This window comes from Contarinia nasturtii, unplaced genomic scaffold (assembly GCF_009176525.2).
Source record: "Contarinia nasturtii isolate CC-2019 unplaced genomic scaffold, AAFC_CNas_1.1 Cnas_scaffold_864, whole genome shotgun sequence".
NCBI lineage: Eukaryota > Metazoa > Arthropoda > Insecta > Diptera > Cecidomyiidae > Contarinia > Contarinia nasturtii.
Window position 1 is genome coordinate 2,893,546 of NW_022198211.1, and position 20,938 is coordinate 2,914,483.

The 20,938-nt window shown below is 33.3% G+C and overlaps 2 protein-coding genes across 5 annotated transcripts in view; both read right to left on the reverse strand.

Annotated features, from left to right (window-relative positions):
- LOC116342599 (neurobeachin-like protein 1) overlaps positions 1–2,936 on the reverse strand; it is a 60,640-nt gene extending 57,704 nt beyond the window's left edge. For both annotated transcript variants that reach the window (XM_031770279.1, XM_031770278.1), the window contains exons 1-4: positions 2,523–2,936; positions 728–1,078; positions 440–629; positions 240–328 (exon numbers count right to left, since the gene is read on the reverse strand). In XM_031770279.1, coding sequence (XP_031626139.1) covers positions 240–328; positions 440–629; positions 728–1,078; positions 2,523–2,573 — 681 coding nt within the window. In that variant the 5' untranslated portion in view covers positions 2,574–2,936. The remainder of the gene's footprint in view (positions 1–239; positions 329–439; positions 630–727; positions 1,079–2,522) is intronic.
- A 5,891-nt stretch (positions 2,937–8,827) lies between these two features.
- LOC116342403 (protein tipE) lies at positions 8,828–20,792 on the reverse strand. Of its 3 annotated transcripts, none has more exons than XM_031770005.1 (5): positions 16,710–20,087; positions 12,043–12,594; positions 11,484–11,966; positions 10,913–11,393; positions 8,828–9,487 (listed from the first exon to the last, which is right to left on the reverse strand). In XM_031770005.1, exons 2-5 carry the CDS (start codon positions 12,212–12,214, stop codon positions 9,424–9,426), a joined length of 1,200 nt encoding a protein of 399 aa, XP_031625865.1. In that variant the 5' UTR covers positions 12,215–12,594; positions 16,710–20,087; the 3' UTR covers positions 8,828–9,423. The 3 variants fall into 3 exon arrangements, with proteins under 3 accessions (XP_031625865.1, XP_031625863.1, XP_031625864.1); XM_031770003.1 differs by lacking the exon at positions 16,710–20,087 and adding an exon at positions 20,694–20,792 and having other exon boundaries at positions 9,374–9,487; XM_031770004.1 differs by having other exon boundaries at positions 9,374–9,487; positions 19,521–20,088.
- Between the last annotated feature and the right edge of the window lie 146 nt (positions 20,793–20,938).

Sequence of the window (20,938 nt, forward strand, 5' to 3'; positions counted from 1 at the left end):
GTATAAAGGAACTTTTCATTGAACATACAAAGAATTTTTTCCATTACCCAACATGTCTAACTACAACGAAAACTTTTGTGAAATAAAAAAAACTAGAATTTATTAAAACAACAGTTCTACGCTCAACACCACAAAAAAAAAATATAAAGAAAATGTCAATCGAATAAAACGAAAAAAGAAGAAAAAAAAACCACACAGAAAACGCTAGTTGATGAAACCATAAAAATACATTGAAATACCTGTGAGCCAGATATGATTGCACCTAACATATGAACTAAGGGAACTCCGATGTCTGGTAAATGGATGATCGTTTCAAATTGAAAGCAGTCTGAAATGTTAGAAATAAATAACAAACCAGTTTCAGAATAATATAAAACATCTCGTATTCTCGTCATCGGTGTAATATTTCAAATTGTTTGTTTTTTTTTTGAATACAAACCATAAATAAATGGCACCAATTCAACGTGCAATTGTACGATGCTGGTTAAAATGCGTCGATAATCGGCAAAATGACCGTGTAGAAAATTTCGCCATGTTAAATATGGGTCATAAATTACTTCAATCAATTGGCTAAACGATTTTATATACTCTACTTCCTGTGCTTTGGGTTTTCGTTTGTCCTTGAATAACTGCAACAAAATTAAACGGGCGGTCCAATGTAAAAAAAAAATTCTTAAGAATTTTTGAACTTTGTTGATAAATTTTAAATTGAAATCATCGCACTTACCACTATAATGATATTCATAGATATTGTAACAGCGCAGCTGATGTATTGATAATTGGCAACGGTTTGTATATTGTCAAAATGACGGCATATCATTGTAAGACATTTTAACAATAGTGTTGTTTCAGCCAATTCGTCATCGTTTAGCGGTGCTTCATTTTGATATGAATCTTTGGCAATGATCAAAAATTTTCCAATTGCCGGCAGCAATTCGTCTGGCAAACGCTTGAGATGCGGCCCAAGATCATTTTTTATCTCGTTCCAGAGCGGTGGCTCTTCAAAATCTAAATTCAATTGCTCCGTCCATATATCAACGAATCCAGCGACAAACTGACGAAAACAGCTCTTATCATTCTGTTTACACATTGTGTATGTCGAAAGGGAAAAACAGAGACATCAAAATTGTTTTAAATAACAAAGCAAACAGAAACATGGAATTTTTTTTCTTTCATTTTTGTTCATGGTTTTCAATGTATTTTTCTATATAAATGCCACAACTGTTTATAACTGAGTCATTTTTTTCATTAATCCAATACCAAGTGCATGGAAAAGGTTGTTTGCGACAATCAAACAGGACAAGTGAGACAGAGACAAAATGAGAATACATTTAATTTAATTAATTCGAAAAAACAAGCAAATATGATTGTCATTTGTAATTTACTGTGTCGTTGTTGTGGTTTTGATAAACTACGTGAGAGTATTCAGAGGAAATAAAATTCTTTTGTTTTGCAAAACTATTTATATGCGCAGACACATCGATGTATATGTGAATTGTTTTGCATATATATTGAAATCGGCATCTGTTTTCACTCAGTCAATACGAATAATGAAAGATATATTATGTGACGAGAGCTAAATATATTTGATAGAGTCGGGTATATATTTACAATGTAATGACGATACATTGATTCCGCCTTTTTCATTACTGTCACTGAATCATGCACAATTCGATTATCTGATAACATTCATCGCTTATCACACACTCTTGCATGCCCCCATACACACACACACAGATACGTTAGACGGCAGGCGCTAACGCAACTGACATTGCATACAGCGATGTGAAAGCATTCATCTGTCTTTATCCATTAATAAAAAGTGAACGTTCGCACTGTACTGTTTCATTGTCAATGATCGCATTTAAATGGACCTGTTTACAAGTATACACTTGAACGTGTGCAATGTGTCTCTTTCTCACTTTGTCCCTTTGCCAATTCACGAATGTCTCTATTTGAGTTCATCATTCAATTTTGCAATTTATAATGAGTCAAATGGCTTCGATCATTCACCCATCGTATCTATTGCAAAGCTAATGCATTAATATATATATATATATATGTATAATCGATTCGTGCTCTGACATAATGAGCTACTGAATAAGTGCAAGTTTTTCATTGTTTACATTTCGATTGCTAGACAGAGATAGAACTATAGACATAAAAGTAATTGCAAACATGAGTTTTAAAAATAGGCATTCCGATGAAAGTAAATTGCAATGCATTAGGTAATCTCGCATCCAGTGTATGTACTGTTAATGGCACGAAAATTAATCGACTAGAATTACATGCACACCGAAGCCGAGGGAGAAAGAGCGAGACCAAAATACGTGCAGACATAATTAATGAACAAATGAAAACATAAACACTTGTGTGTCACTGTGGTTGTCATCGACAATAACAAGCAGCGAATGAAAAAAAATAACTCAGTTTAACAACACACAAATGAAATCGAAATAAAAATGAAAGAAAAGGTTGTCCATCAAATAAATACAAACAAACAAAAAATAAATGTTCCGTACTTTTGTCGTATATTGAATCCACAAGTTGTAAATATCTTTGCGATTTTCCATTTTCTGTAAAAAATATAAAAATCACAAATTTCCACAAATTCGTTCAGTTTCCTTAATTTTTTCTCCACTCAAAATTCACTATCAAAATTGATGTTTGTTTCTTTCCACGGTCGCAATTATTCTTGAACACAATCGTTTTTTCTTCACAAATATCACATTTTGGTGACGTTTTTCATGATTTGCGGTTCGATTATCGAATGAAATTTCTTTCTTTTCTATTAAGAATTTCCGACCAAAAAGAACAGCACAAACAGATTGAAAAAACTAACAACATACAAACAAAAAAAAATTTTTTTAACACTATTTATTTGTGATTTTTTTCTTCCTCTGGTGCAATTTGCTATGTTTGATATTCACGGTCGATGTACACTCACTTACTGCCAATGACAGTACAAAACATACATTTATTACGACGAACGAAATAGCTCAAATGTGTTTTGACAGCTCTTGCCTGTACTTCAATTTCTTTTGTCAGATATATGTCTCATTCACTTCTCCGCTCTCTTTGTGCATGTGTGTGTGCGAGTCTTTGCTCTCTGTCCCTTGCATTGCGAGAAATGAACCGCCACTTCAAAACAATAACCGTTCTCTGTCAAACCAACACATGCCATTAGTCACTTGTCAAAATTTCACAACAATGCAACGATAATGTGGCGACATCTAACGAACGATAGGCAAAAATGCACAGTCAATGAGAATTCAAATAAAACATTTATGCATATTAATTTCATTCATTTCCAGTGAAGATTGATCCGTAGACATAATTAATGAGCTGATGAAGATTATCAATGGAAATGAAGTTGTTTCATTTACGATTTTACGTTGTTATTGTTATAATGCACAGATTCGAATGAAAATTTAATGAAGCGTTTTTGTTCCATAATTAAATTGAATGTGCTTACAGTGTTGTGAACGACGAATGGTAGAGTCGAGCATCTTTTTTGCATGAGATTTTTGATTTGCACAATATGAATATTTTATTATACAAGAAATTACGTTGCGTCTATACTCTATAAATACAAAGTCTACAGTGTACACATTGTACATTGAATTTGTAAAATTACCTCTCTTTTTACGTAATATTATACTCACATTTTTTCTGATTCCGATTACTTGAATCCAGTTTTTTTCATCAGATTTGATGCTCACTGAAATAAGGAAAACACATTTCCAACGAGAAGAAAATTGGAATCGTGAAATGAAACGCATTTGTTTTCTCATTTTCATTTAGGAGTTTAAGTTGGTTTTTAAAGCTTTTTCAACAACATTTTTCTTTATTTTGCATCTTTTTTTGTTTGTTTGTTTGTTAAACGTTCTTTAAAATGTTTAATAGATGAATTGTTTTTCTTAATGAAATGGACTCACCATTTTCTTTGAAATAAAAATAATAATAATAATAATAGTTCGTGTCTAAAAGTAACATGCTATTCTTTGCTGTTCTCTGACATATATATCTTCTTTTGATCATGTATATGTAACAAGAATGGCTCACAAAATGTATCTAGGTGTTGTGTTTCGATATTAATTCCATTTCAGTGGTTTTAGTTTTATTTTATTATAAATGCAATTTCAATGTGTGTGTGTGTGTGTTTTTTTTTATTGTGTGATATTTTATCAAGCAAAAAATGAACGAAAAATAAATTCTAAAAATGTCTATTTTAAAAGAGTCGCATTTCTTTAAATGATTACCGTTGAAATCAATAGTTCATATTGTTTTATTCTCATTGGATTGTGTGGTGTTGCTGGTGTGAATATGGGATTTTGATAAAAGGATTTTATTGTTAGAGTATACCAGTTTTGCAAAAACAAAAACGAAAGAAAAGAGTTCACGTCACATTTTTCAAGCAGATAAATGAATAAATTTCCTATATAGGTGTAATCGTTCCGATTGCACGTGATGAATGGATGTAATTTTGTGCATATTGTCTGTATGTGCAATGTAAAGAGATGGCCCAAATCCAATGCTGTTTTTTGTTCCAATTTTTTTCCACATCGAGAAGCGATTATTCATTAAAAGTATTTTATTTTGTCACTTTTTGCCATCGGGCTGTTTATCGATTAGGTTTTGAAACTAAATTTTTAGTAATCAACATGTATAAGCGATGCTGATTGAAAATGAAATTTTCATGAAAAAATTACATCGCACAAAATGTTTGGAGGATGATTGGCGACTCATTCGGGCGCGCACTTTCAAAATTGATGAATGTTTCCGTCAAAAAGTTTTCAATGGCGTGTCAAATTAATTATTTCCATGGCGAACATTGTGTTTGACAATGAGCGAACGCGTGCGCGCGCCCATTCATTTGAATATAATTTGGGTGAAACAGCATGATTTGCATCGTGGTAAGTAATCTCGTTGTTATTTAGTGGTGAAAATGTGAAAATTAGCTTTATCCACTTACTTTTATTCTAAGGGTGAAATACGTACTGGGTTGGCATATAAAATATGCGACGTAAATTGCGTAGCATTATTTACGTAAGTAAATTTTCTATTCAAAATTTCTGCTCTTCACAGCTATCATATGTGCATCGTTCTCTTAAACCCATTAACTTCTGGTGTAAAACTGCTATTTTCCAGGTTATTTAACCTCCGCTAAATGTTTTTTTACAAAAAATTATGAGCTTATATTGAAAAAGTCAATGCTCGATTGTTCGACCAGAGGAAGCAAATGGGTTAACGCAACGGTTTAATGGAGCACAAAAACGGTCTCATTTGTGTAGCAAAATGAATGAACACATTGTGTGTATGTTTTGTGTGTACATCTGTGTTTGCGATAAATTTTGTAAAGCTCGAAATGAATCCAATTCAAATTTATTAAAATTTTAAGTAGATTGTTTTTTAGCTTGAAAAGCTTATTTTTTACGTTTTGGACGTAAATTACGTGGCTAAGCTGCAAAAAGCGTAAATTTTCCAACCCAGAATACGTCACAACATTTCAATGGAACAATCTGATTCGGACTCTATATATATATGTATATATAAATGTGTGTGTGCAATTTTGCAAAACGGAATTCATCGAACACAGCTAATATAATCCAAAGGTTTCAAAACGTTTTCTTTTGTTATCTAATAGCATATAATTCTTGTTTTTTGTGGTTTTTATTTATTCTTTGCTTCCATATTTTTTAATACGCATCTATAATATTTATTTTGTTAACAGAGTTAGTTTTGTAATTTTGTTCCATTAAATTTATAACTTTTCTAAATCTCTCAAATGGTTTTTGTTTAATAAAGCACTAGAATTTCTTCTTTAAATTGTTCAAATATTTTTTGTTTCTTTGTGTTTTTGTTGTAACGTAGTTATTTTACATATAAAAAATTGGTATTTTAAAAATGTCAATAGAGTTTTTTGTTGTTGTTGTTGTTGTTGTTGTGTCAATAGAGTATATTTTGTAGTTTTATGCGCATTCGAAAATTTATTTACAATAAAATACAAACGAAACGAAATTAAAGTCTCGAATAGCTTAATGAAGGAAAAAAGAGCAGAAAAGTCTTTCAGAAAAGCTGATCATATAATATATATATAATAATATATATTTATTTGTTTAAATGTAATAATTTATTTTTTAGTTTTCGTTGGTTGCTTCTGTCGAATTCTAATAGCATTTTTCATTTATTCTTCAAGTGCTTCTTCATCTTATTTGCTTGTGTAGATATTACAGAATATTTGCCACGAACACATTATTACGGAATTTATTTACTTCATATTCTTTGCTATACTCAGTTCAAATAGCCCGGTATATGGGTGTCGTGGAGAAACTCAAGGTTATTTCACAATTTCTGTGAATTAATATGATTCTTGTCAAACATTGTCTCCCTATTCGGAGGATACATTTTCATGCTTTTCATTTTTCTTGTATTTTCTTTGTACTGAGCAGTAGTTTACCTAGTATTGCACATCAAAATGAAAACAAAATGGTGATTAAACGGATTTTATGCTGATATGCAAAATGAACAAAGTCGTTTCATCTTCTTCTCTTTCAATTTAGCTTTGAAACAATATTTGACTATGTCTTTAATCATCGAGAATGAAATATGTCTGGGATTATTGCTTATCTGATTCGATAGAGTTAGTCTTTGAAGTGAATAAACAAAAATTCAACAAGAATTCGGCGACGTTAAAATCAATGTTTTAAAACTGATGCAATCATTTATATATATATGTCTTTACTCGTAAGTTTTCATTTAATCTTTTATCAGTTCAATTGCAACCTCAATTCAAACGAACATAAACATTTCTTACGATTTACAATATTAATCTTCATCTCATGTCATTTCCTTCGTTCTTAGGACAGTTCTAAATCACAGGCAATAGTCCTTCCTTTAATTCTATTTCTATGTATCTACGCTAGAGGTGTGTTTTTGTGTCAAAGAGCACAATATACTCTATTTGAACAATCCGTTTGTTCCGCTGACAGGTGCACAATTCACAATATTACATGCAGTGAACCGATATCGGGGCAAAAATGAAATTCGTATCATCGGGAAAACTGGTATAACGGGCCACTCGCCGTTGAAAGACAAAAATGCACATTCCTATTCATAATTAATTGGTTTACATTGTTTACGTTTTACAATGATTTTTTTGTTTGTTCGTAAAATGTTTTATTATCATTTTGTCTCTCTTGAGATTTTAAGTGATTGTTTTAGGGTCAGTTTGAGTCTCTCATTCGGAATATGTTCCCGGTTCTGTAATGTCGATAACTATTCTCTCACTTTTTTTTTTAAATATAAATATATTGCGCTTTCACGCATACATACACAACAAAAATACAATTTAAATATTCAAAGTAATTTTTTGTTTTCCTGCTTATTATTGTTGTCGAAAAAAGATTCAATAAAATATAGAGTCCGAAAGGAAGGAAACAACAATAGAAATAGAGGGAAAAAGTTTCATTTGAAAAATATCGCATGGACCAAAAATATGTTGACTTTTCTGTTTTGCTTTCTTCTAACTTTGTGAATTATTATACGCTACCATTTGGATTTTATATTTTAAGTTTAAGTAAATTTTTGCTACATTGAATGTCAATTGTAAAGTCGATAAAAAGTTCGCGAAAAAAAATGAGACTCGAAAAACAAAATGGCTTAAAATTTATATATATATATCGCGCGTACGGCCTCCGGGTAACATTTAAATTTATTTTAAATTGTGCAATAATATTATATTATATACGCTTAAATGTTTGTTTTCTTTGTACAATTAGAAAGTGTATGTAGCTCAGCCTCATTTAAAACGATAAAATAAAAAAGCGTTTTTTGTAGAGAACACTTGCCCAATGCGCCGTCGCCTATACACATTTCACTCGCACACTAAAAATTAGATGCCATTCAACAATGTTGCTCACACCTTTTGAGCTCGAGGATTTCAATTCACACAAATTTATTTATTTATGTCTTCTATATTGGACTAGAACAGCTGCCGTTCAACAGCAGAGTAACAAAAATTCGCAGTCGGTCACATCGCAGTAATTATATATGTACCTTTGAAGGTACTTGTAAAGTATTTTCCATTATATATTTTCAAACATTTCAAATGGAAATACTTTTGGTTCATTTAAAATGTTTGTGAAAAACAAACCATATTTCACCATTCCAGGAATATGTCATTCCACCCAAATGGCGGATATGAATAGAATTTTGTTGAGCGTTTGCTCTGAAAAACCGAATTTCATTAGGAAGTGCCAATCAAAAAGTTGTACTCTAAATAAATTGAATTGTTTGGACAGTGAAAAATGTTTGTCTTTTTCATCTAGAGTTTTTAGTTGAGCTCCAGCACAATTTTGTGTTCGCATCATATGGTGTGTACCTCACTAATCTAAACTTATTAAAATGCTCCGTTTTATGTTTAGCGATGAAATTATTAATGAGTTTATTTTTTGTATAGTTTTCAAGCTAAGCGTATTGACCAAATTGGTGACTTTTATGACATTCGATATATTTTCCATCTGCAAAGAAAAATTCATCCATTTGATCTCTTTTCGACTTCTAATCGATAAATAAAAAGTGTTGGGCTTAAATTCTGAAAACCTTCTTAACAACTATTTCAAACACGATAAAATGATTGGAATTTGATGCTTTTTCATAGTTTTGTGGGGGGCGAGGGCAGTTGTAAAACTTTAAAATGCTGCGTGAAATTCAAAATTTGGCCTTATTCGATTCTTTTTTATTGATTTCCATTCAAATGGCAACTCATATTCGTAATATCAATTTAACTGGTCCTAACCAAAATGGTTTCTCATTCTTTTTTTTAAAATAAAACTCCTAATGAATTGCCATTACTTCGAACGAAAGCTGATGACAATTGATTTTGTATCGAAGACCATTTCTAATTTATTTGAGTGTATTTGGTCTCACACAATCGTTTGAGTTCTCCAACTTCTATGTTGCTTGAACTCTTGTGAGTATGTAAGCTATATATTAAATACGTTTCATAATGTTTGCTGGTGGTGATATTCATTCTTGTGTATGATTTATTCTTGCCGACTTCAACCACCAACGATGGTTCTGTATGTATCTGTTTGTGGTGTATGTGCTGTGAGTGTGTATTGCGAATTTGTATTTCTTCTCGATTGTACAAATATATTGGTTATGAATTATTGTTTAGTGAAAATTTAATTGCATTTGGGCGGTTGAATTGGGTTTCGGTCGTCCACAAAATTGTTTGGCGATTCTATCTCCAAAAATGATTTAAACGCGCGCTTATTTCATTTGGCGTACATTTCCTCTTTAAACGAAATTGTTAAAGTTATAAGTTTCTTTTTTTTATGTAATTTCCTAAATAAAACAAGTTTTGCGCCCCTATAAGTTTACTTAAATAAAATGCATAAAAAAATCACATTCGAGCTATTAGACAGCGGCTGTTGGTCCGGGTGGTGTTGAAATGCTGGTTGTCATCGTTTTACTTAAATTTCTGTCCAAAATGAATTTTTTTTCGGCATAAGATTTGAAGGACGCGGCGAGAAACAGAGAGGGTCACAAAGAAACAAATAAAGAAAAAAAAGTAGATCAAATGAGTCATTAGGTTGACTTTGTGAGTTTTGTAGATTTGAAGCTCGTTTAAAATCCATATGAATATGTTTGTGCTGTTTTTTTTTTTGTAAGCGAGTGTTAATTGGAATGTAAATTTAATTTATGGCACAAGATAAATTCAATGGAATAGCATAAAAGGCAAGACGAAGCAATTAAAGTTACAAAGTGCCACATAAAAAAACACATAGAACGATGCTTTACTGCTGTGTAATGAAAGATGTTGCTCAACAGAATGTGTATTTATACTTCATTATATATCGACGTCATTCCTTGTGTTCTAACCATGTCAAAATTGTTTTTTTTTTGCCAGAAAACTGTCATTAATATTTGTGACTTGGTTCGCAGACGAAAACATGAAAAAGATACTATGTTTGTATTTAGAGAATACGATCCTTTCACATTATGTGGACTTGGGTGTGTGGCGGGGGAGTAAGCGACAAAAAAAACCATATACAATTTGTGTCAAATGACTACTTAATAAACAAAATCATAAAGTATCCATGGTTGACTTTTTGCGTATCATGAATTTTATTCAGCCAATATGAAGATGACGAAGGAGATTAGCGAAAACAAGAAGAGATGAATGAAAGGAACAAAAAACTTGTTCAACACATGGAGGGAGAGCATGTAATCAGGCTCTGCTAATGACAGAGTTATGTTTTTACAAAAACCAGTAGAGGAAGAAAAAACTTTGCACACATATCTCCTTGACAGTCGCCAAAGTAAAAATGATACTCTCCAAGCTCTCATATCAAAACATGCAATTTTCCAACAAACATAATATACATGCTGAAATCTTGATTTCGTGTGCCACTGAGTACGCATTTGAAAAAGAAGCACGAATAAAAGAAATTGCTGGAAAAAATGTTGTTTGTTGAAATAATACTCGGGAGAAATCAGAACGAATCAAGTTTCACGAATTTTTGATATGAAATGAAAACATTTATTATTGAAGAAAGTTTATTTCCTCCGGCCAAAGCTTTAATTTAAGAATTGTATATCGTTAAACTTGTACTTCTTTTTTTTCTTCCTCTCCCCGGGCAATTGCATATACTTTTCCATTAGGACACATTTGCTTGGATTCAATCGTGCTTAAACACAGCCGACGTGAAATTTACGGTGCATGCAATGTGAAATTGGAAATTTCTTTGTGAATAAATAAGTATGCTTGTTACGTTTGCAAATTTGCCGATATAAATCCAAATGTCGAATAAACACGTTTGAATTCCAAGAAAATACACTCCAACCATAAAGTAATTCTAAAATAAATGGTTTAGAGCTTAAGTGAGAGAATAAAGAAACTTACCCTTGTATTGAACCTGAATTCGAAATGAAACCTCCATCCAAACTTTCGCGACTCATTTCGTCGGCCATTTTCACTTTGAGCTGATGACCAAACGAGGCCATATCATTTGTTGGTGTAACCGGCACAGATGCAACCGATATCGTAGCCGTTCCGTTCGGTACAATAACATCTACATGCTCGGTGGCAGCCAAATTATCATCTTCGCCAGCAATGTCTTCAGCATTCTGGTCAAGCAGTGCCGCCTCTTCATCTTCATTATAAATTTTGAAATAAGCGAATGTCAAGTAAATAATCGATACGATAAATGACGGGATTGGAATGGCCATGGCATAAATTAAATTGAGCGTATTTTGTCTCATATCTAAATCACTAATTACAATGCTGGGATCGATACGTGAATAAAAGCACGAGTAATTCGTGCCAATCGCAACATATTTTTTTGTCCATATACTACAATTTAGCATCGGGGGATACCCACAGCCTTTTAAATAGAGAGAAAAAAAAATAAATTAAAAAAAATAGTTAAATAGCTAAAGAAAATGTATCCATATAAATATCAATTTAGATGTACCTTTGACATTTGGAAAGAGTCGAGCACCGGTAAAATACCATTCCGACAAATTATTGGCTTGACCTGGTAGATCTTGCGCTTCTGGATATTCCATAAATTCTAAACCATCGGCACTTTTGTACGATTCACGATGCAAATGATCATAGCTATCAACATATTCAAATTCGCGAGTCCCCCGTTCCACGCGATGCTGTTGTTTCGATTTTAAACTATCAATAGACGAAGATGATTTTGATGCTGCTGACGACGAGGATGATGATGATGACGATGATGATGATATTGGGACTGATTGACCTGTGTCCAATTCAATGACGGCAATTTCATCATCTTCATTTATTGTATCGTTTCCGATATTATTTCGTTTGTAATTGACACGGATTTGTGTGCATTCGTACACCTCTTTGGTGCAACCTTCACGACACGAGGTCCACGAGCAGTTCGATGCGCCTTTAAAATGTTCCACTTCGGCAGTGACACATTCGGCTGAAATTTGTACATTTGATTTGATTTCGATTTGAATGTCGAAATAAGACAAAATGTGTGTAGCATTTTCATTTACCTGGATTTTCATCAAATTCCATGAAAATGGTAGTGAAGGCTGGTTCGATCACAAATGGTACGAGGAAGAGAAATGCAAATAAACTAAATGTGCCTAGAAGTACGAAGAATGCTGTTATATAAAATAACAGTTTCTCTTTGAATGTTTGTTGTATAATTAGCTCGTCAGCCATTTTTGGATTTAAGACTTGTTGTGTGTTGCTCTCTTATTATTATTTTTTTTTTATTTCGTCACGCGCACTTTTCTGTGTGTGTGTTGTGTGAATAATACTTTTACTGCACTTTTTTATTTCTGTATGATATATTTAAGGTGTTGTCGTTCACATTTTGAAATGATGTTTACTGAGAGATACAAAATTACGATACGTGTGGTCGTTTCAACTGTTTACAATTTCCATGCACGTTTCGGAGAAAGAAAAAACTTCCCTTCGTCTTTTACTTTCAGCAATTTTCCATTATTGTAACTAAAAATGATTGCGTTTGCATGATAAATTGGGTACTCTTTTTGGTGTCACCTTCATCAATTTGCAATACATCCATTTGATGTCAATGGCTGAAAGTAGAAATTGAATTTATATAAAAGAAGATACATACAAAAACGTATATTGATATCGTTACTCATCAGGAACAAAAATGAATTATTAAAAAAGTTCTTCGAAAGGCTTATTTACAAACCACCATGATGATCGGTGGCATTTGCCACACCTTCTGCTTCCACTTTTTTATGTAAAATTTTAATGATTAAGAACTTCGAACGCTCCACGCGATCTGCGCATTTCAAAGTGCATTTTTTTCGCTTTCTACTCCTTTTGCTCAACTTTATCAAATAAAATATGTGTATGAGGCAATAAACATTTGTTTTATTTTTGCATTAAAGAGTGTGTGTGTGTATATTTTTTCCATGTGTATCGTATACTTGCTGTGCACAGTAGACACAAATGTATAAAATACATACGAACGAAGAAACAAACGGTTTCCATTTCCAGAACGATTGCGACAATATGTGTGTAGCTACTTTGCTGCCTCAATAATGCCGAGTACATGTTCAACATTACAAAACAACTGACATATCACCATGTGCAACAGCATACATATGCTAGTAGCGTCAGCAGAAAATCGATTTCTGATTAAATATTAACAATCTTTCAAGTTTTTTGTCGTTTTGTTCGTTCGCTCAATTTTTTTTTCTACTTCTGGCTCGGTTCCATTGTGAGATTTCATCGGCTCATCCGGAAGAGTGAGAGAATTTGAGCTGAGTGTGCATGTGTACGCTCATTGAAAAGCGATACAATATTACTTTCGATCTGTACATATTTCCGTATTCGAATTGATTGAATGAAAGCTGTCTTTCTATAAGAACCAAAATTTCGTCGTCGTCGTTTCCGTCGTCATCGTTGTGACAGTAGAATTTCGGGCACGGAAATTCATTAAATTTTCAAATGCAGTGGAATTTCAAATTGATGTTCGATGTTGTTCTTCGTTCCATTCTTCATCATTTTCATGGTAGTAAAATTGCACATTTTTTCTCTCTTGAGGGTGCGTGTATATTGGAAATTGAGAAACCATTTTTCAGAGCATAGCAACAGAAATCAAGCCAAATGTTTTTTTCTTGATTTGTGGTTTGTGTTTCGCTAGTAAAATTGAATTTTCCTTGGGGTGGGATAGAGGAAAATTCATGTTATGCTCGAATTCAATGGACATTTCTGTCATAAAAGATGAAAAATGTCAAATTAAAATAGCGATGAGCATGAGATTGCTATACATCGAAAAAAGGGAATGTCCGTCGAGTGAACGATTGCGTAAGTATATTCAACAAATCTATAAATCAATCATCTGTCATAGAGCGTTCGAAGCTTTTTACTTCGACCAGTCTCCCATCAAATTTAAATTGAATCAAACCGAAACCGGTCATCACACTCTTTCCGTTCCCTTGTCGTAGCCGTTGTCGATTTCCAACTTTTCTTCTCGCTTCGGCTGTTTTCACAGTAATCGCATTTTTTTCATTTGAAACGTTATAATGGTTTACAGTCGTTTTTTTCCTATTTGTATGTTCTTATGTTAGTAATTTTATGAAATTCCAGCAAAAATTGAATTATGATGAAGAATGGCATACACAAAGAAGGTATCAACACGAATAGATAGCATGTGAATGGAAAAGTTGAAGAACAAGACGATAAGAAGATTCGGAATTCGCTTTTTCAGAATGAAAGTGATGTGATACGGGGAGAGAGATTGACATGACCGAAAATAAGCGAAAATAAGTGAAGAGTAAAAGAAGCAGCAGAAATAATCAAAGAAAACAAGACCGAAAATTCAGAGTCAAATAAATATAGTATTGGAGACCATGATTGGAGCAAATGAATTCGTTGTGCCTGTGCGGAACAAAGTGAGCCAGTGACGGCAAATGGAAAATGAAAATTGACGCGTAGACATTACGGCGACATAATGAATTACACACATGAGAGACGATTGTGCATGGAACCCTCATCACGAAACGTATTTGCTTTAGTTCACACAACGGAGAAGCAACCAAAGCTTTAACCGAATATTTACAAGGCAACGGCACCGCTCTCTTGCTACCTTCCTGTCGTACTCACTTTTCACACAGCACAATAACAGGCGTTCGCATAAAACGGACTGTATTTCTGTTGAGTTGTTGCTTTTTTTGTGCTTGCTATTTTTGCCATTTCTTTTTCTTGTTTGCCTGCCATTTCCATTTCCATTCGTTCTTCCATTGAGTATATAACCGTATGTTGTGCTATTCAATTGTATGTGTGTGTGGCTTTGGGTTTTGTTTCGAATTGAGCTTTTCGGGTGAACACTCTTTGCATTAACAATTATATCAAATCGATGGGTGAATGAATCGACAACCGCAACATGAAACATATTACATGTTGATCAAGTAAAACCGAAATGATAACAAAAAAAGTCAACTAATAGCATTAGACAATTAATTATTTAAGAATTGATTTGGTGGAAAATTGGACCTCTATCTCTCTCACTCTCATATTATCGTCAATTGAAGCAGGGGCTCTTTTATTACATGTGTTGATGCCTGTATTTGCTGTAAAACATTCAACATCATCATCAAACGGAACTTTTGTCAATTTGATTTAGAGCCTCTGGTATTTTATTACAACTCGTTAAACAATGTGAAATTTTCTTTCAGGCCATTTGCTGTGCACCATTTGCCTATATGGCCTAAGTCGACTAAAAGTCTTTACCCATAGATTTTCCTGTCATAATAAAGTCTTTAAACCCAAACCATTAAGAAATTCACGAAGTGAATGAACAAGAATATTTAATTGACTCTTTGCTATATTTTCCATTAAAAATCCATTTACCGCGACATGTTTCGGCGAACAACGACGATTTGCGGAGCGGAGGTGTAAAGCTTTCATCCGTTCGTTTGGCGAGAAAAACAATGAAGCAGCTTTATGTTTCTCATTCAATGCCATAACAGATTTGAGTCATACACTCTACAAGAATTTTAATAAATAATAAATGACATTCACCCTAAAAATAAATCATAACAAAAAAGACATTTAAAATCGATATAATTCGTAGTGACAGTAAATGCTTTCATTTTGCGATTTACGGTTATGGTTTGCACGAGGACACGTTTACTTTAAGACTCTGTTTACTTTGTATTGAACGGTATACGTACTATATTTTCACTTAAACGCATAACCAACATTTTGCTGATTGAGCGTAGGTTGCTTGCATTACAACCATAGCATAATGTGCAAAAGCATATGCCACCGAATTCAATTAGATACCAATTTTTTACATATACAAGTATACTTTGCAAACGTAATATCCGAATCTACCACACATTATGCTCATGTCAACAATACGAAGCTTTCACATTGATGTATCATAAACCTTATCGAAATTGTTATCAAATTCCCCAATGTATTATGTATCAATGAAATAGATCATAAAAGAGACGAATATTGGAATAAATTTTCATTTCGAAAATGAAAATATTGATGTCGTCAAATGTTATGTTTTGGTAGTATCACATACATTGAAAATGTGCTTAAAAAACCACAAAGTCGATATTTAATTTGTTCAATGCTTCGTTTGTTTTTTTATGCTTCTTATTTCGTTCATTTTAACAAATTTAACGCTTGACATTCGAAATAAAATAAAGTATTATAAAAAGAAAAAGAAAGAATGAGAGCGGGAGAGAGTCGCCTTGTCGCTTGCTATAATTTATATAATAACAACAAATCCATTTATTCATTGTCATCATTGTCGTCGCCGTCGTCGTCATTGTTATCGAAATCAGACATTTTCCCAGCATTGGTTTCGATATTTTTGAACATGAAGGGCAACAAAAAAGAACACACGCACTTTATGGTAAAGGAATCATTATTATCATCAATGTTATCGATTTGATGAAATGAATACTGTTAATTACGTAGTATTTATTCGGTCCAAATACACCCAAACATTCTTCGACAGACTATATCGTGTTAATCGTTGGCCATGGAGTGAATATGGATAGAGAAAATATTTCCCGAGTTATATTCTTTCTCGAAACTTTGTTCTTGTCATAATTTCAGTTGCTTACCATTAGGTTTGTTTGGTGAAAATATCGATCAATTTTTAGCTATAGAAAGGATGTATAAAATTAATGATATTTATTGAAGCTTTCATTACCATGTTTGTACATATGTTTGCGAACTTTTGACTTGATACCCCACTAGCGTAATGATGTCGTCGTCGTCGTTGTCTACTGCTCTGCAGCTATGAATCACCCACAATCTTCTCTTAATGCACTCTGCACATTCACTGTCTCAGTTCATTTATTCGATTGTTTATCCAATTATGTATGCACAATTTAATCGCTATGACATAGTTTCTTTTCCTCTTGCTTCTGTGTGCATCGGAGGCGTTCGTACACAGAACGTTTGCATATAGGAATGGAAAATATACCGCTCACGGCATACTTGAGCATGCAGATAAAAATGGAACCTTTTTTTAATTCTATCGCCACTTATGGTTCTACCTTTTTTAATCACATAGCATCAGAGGTACAGTCTGTCGATTGTCGTTGATCTCTCGATTATGTGCGGAGATTTGTTGTTGGTTTTAGTTCTTCAGTTCTATCGATATCACAAACACTCTTATACACGGTCTAAAAATGGGTCAAAATCACCAATCAAATTGAGTGGAAGAGCCATACGCTCAACAAATTACATCGATTTGGAATTTTGTTTAAGCATTTCAATCTTGGCCGTATATTGAGATATAAAAATTCACTTGACCCAAAAAAAACAACAACCTACAAGCAAACAAACGATCGAACGAACATACAACAAGGAATCACTCGCACATCTTTTTTTCTCTCGTAAATTTATGCATATAGTCTTGTTATGCGAGTGAGAGATGTGTTTAAACCGCCAACCAAAATGTCGATTTGCCAACAAACAGGGAACGGAATATATGCGTTATGTGTATATTATGTGTCGTTGTGCTGTTATTTCTTTTGTTTTTTTTTTATGTTGGTGTTGTTTCTCTCTCCCTCACGACGAACGAATCTTACTTAAACCGCATAAAAATTCGTTCGCATTTCGAATGAATAGTTTGGTTTTTTTTCTTCGTTGGCCATTATTATTCGATGTGGCTTTATGTTTTTTTCGGTTGGGGTTTACTGTGTATCTCTCCCTCTGGCTATAATTGTGTGTGTGTGTATGGGAGTTTTTTTTTAGTTTCCTACATCAAGTTTTGGATGATTGCCCATGACAATTTAACTCTCGCACTGCTAACGGTACACAGATATATCAGTGTACACACAGTGTGTGTGTACAACTTAGTTGGTTTGTGTCACGCATATATCCAAATAAAAATCTGTTGATGGTTGTTCGTTTGCCTTCAAAGTACTCAGAGTCCGTCCATTATTCCAGCTTAAATGAGAAAATGGATACACAACAGCAATAACAATGTTTATGAATGTGCGCGTCTCACATAATTTATCATTTGGTTATACAATTTTAATGCTACCGAATATAATTTTGTCGGTTCGTTTAGGGGTTTTTATATTTATTTTTTTGTTCTTCTTTCTGTTCGACCGTTGCTCTTTTCGGTTTTTCTCTCGTTTTTATTCGCTTTATTTTGTATATATGTTTATTACCACTTGTGTTGGTTTGAAGTTGATTTTATCCGACGCCTCACAATACTGACTGTGTCTTTTTTCTCTTTTTGTTCCTATCTTTTTGCGTGTGTGGGGTGCGTTTTTGCCGTTGATACAGTTATAATTTAGCATGTGTGTTTATTACGTAAATGTTGAGAACGGTTGCATGATATTCGATGTGAAGGAATGAATGATGAAAGCCAGTGTGCCATCCGTTCTCTGAACTCACGTTTTCGAAGTCGTACACACAACAATGTTCGACGAAAACCACTTGAAGACCACTTGAAATTACTGTATTACGTATTCTACATATTCTCGGTTCGGCGAATTTATGTTTCTATCTCTTTTTCACTCGCTTTCACAATTTTGATTCCTATGCGGGTGTGCACAAAAACACTTTGCACGCACTTTGGTTTGTATCAGAATGATCTTTGTCTCTAGTACGTCTCATGTCTCAAGATATGGGAAAAAACACGTGAATGCACATTTTCTCATTTCGAGCCATATTTTTTCTGTCACTTGGACGCACCATTCATCGTAAGAATAAGAGCCAATCTTTTTTCTGGAGTTTTTTTAAGTCTTTGTCATTTCTTTGCTTTATGTTTTCTGTCACACACCGTTAACACACACTTTGGAAAAACAGTGAGATTATAACGTCTCGCACAAAAACATCGAGAGCTAATCTTTGGTGGCGCACGTTTTTTTCTCTCTATCGCATGTGATAAACAGTTTCGAGAAAGGCTTTTATGTTTTTATTTTGTCGATGGCCATTGTCGTTGAGCCCGAAACATCAACGCATTCACAAATGCTAATTTATTTATTAATATGGATTACGGCAAGCAGACGATGGCGAACATACTAGGAAAAAAACTACGTGAACTGATTTCCAAATGTAAATTGAATCCGCTTTTTCGGAGTTTCTTTCCTTTTTTGGTATGCTATTGGATACATGTATCTATATATAATAATTATACATTAATGGTAACAAACGTAAAGTGTTATCCTTTAGCAATGAGCACCATCACAATTCCGTTTTCTTTTCTTTCGCTGCTTTTTTTTAGTTTAATTTCAAGCAATTATACAAAGCGAACAGCATATTGGCAACTCAATGAGAAACAACATTTATTCACATTAAAATCACCTAGCGCCCATCACCAGCACAAATAAACTTTAACTTTTCTTTTATGAGCAGCTCAATCGATGGAATATAGATATGAAACAAATGGAAAGAACGAAAATAAATCGGCTTTTTGTTACGAAAATTCGTACCCGTTAAAATGTTAATTTATTAGAGACAAGGCAACAACAGTTCAATGAAAAAGGACAAAATACTTTACATGTCGTACACTTTTACCGAGAGAACAAGCACAAAAATTGTATGCAAGAATAATAATAGTTGAGAAATGGGAGCAGCAGTCTTTTTGTGTTCATGTTGTCTTCTTTCTTACGTCTTTTTCAAAAATCTATCATTATTATATACGTTATAGTTTTATTTTTCTTTCTGTTTTCGTTTCATTCCTTATTCATGTTGTAGCACCGAAAATTATTACCAAACAAATTCACTTGAGTGCCTTTATTTTTCTCTGTTTTACACTCGGACTGATTTCTTTGCTGTTGTATTTAACATTTGATAAGAAATTTGACTGTTCGAAATATTAAAATTTATAATATTCTTAGTTTCGTTTGTTTTTTCCTTTGCACGGTCTCAAAATGGTTTCACTGAACGAAAGAGTTCACTCATTTGTCTTTGATAGTTGCTTGCCTCGAGATATGGAAATTATGTATGTGCGTTCTATTAAATGAAGTGTTTCAATCAACCTAGACAGAAAGGCTACCGAATAAGACTGAGCGTGTGTGCCTTGCTATCGTCAAACTTTTGCCCGTGTGTCGTTCACAACTCGACAAAAGCACAGTTAAACCAAACCAAGGCAAACAATATGATGATTAACATAGGGACGACAACGACGATATAACACAACAACACACCAGCCAAACTGTCTATGTGAGGAGAACACATAATATATAAAGAAAACGAAACATTCACAAGCCTCAACTTTCCAGTCAGACGTCAGTGTTTGTATGTATCGGTGCGAGTGTAAATATGCCTCGACATAAATACGCAATCGATGTGAAAGTGGAAAGGAACCCAAAGCTTTGTATTTGCTGTATTTTTGTGTACGATAACATAAAAACAATATAACATAGTTACTCTTACACAACATTCTTGCTGGAATGAGGAAAAAAGGGGTAATCTCCGCAGATTTTGGAAGGCAAAGCTCATCGGCACCATTTCAATGTTAAACTCCTCATACACTCTTATCTTCTTCTTTATTTTGTTTTATCTGCTGTTTTTCTTCAAAGCTTTTCGGTAAAATAAATAATGAACAAAACAAAATTGTAACGGAAAAATGTATTTTTGACGCATATGTAAATAATGGACTATGTAATCGCTTAATAACAAGCTCTATAAAAATGCATGACCTCTCTATCTATATTTTCAACAATATTACCTCAAAGTGGTGATAAAAGTATTGCGCACACTCCAGTTAAACGCAAATGTCAAAACTTTTATGTTTGCTGCTACGGTGCTTTTTTTTTTGCTTGTTATGTATTCAATGTGACATTTGGTTTGTTTTAATAAATCCACTTTCCAGTTTACCACCAACACACCCACAGATCGTGGCACAAACACAAACATAAAAGCTTACGTCACACAAATGACACAAGCAACGATGAGAGTAAATATACTTAAAGC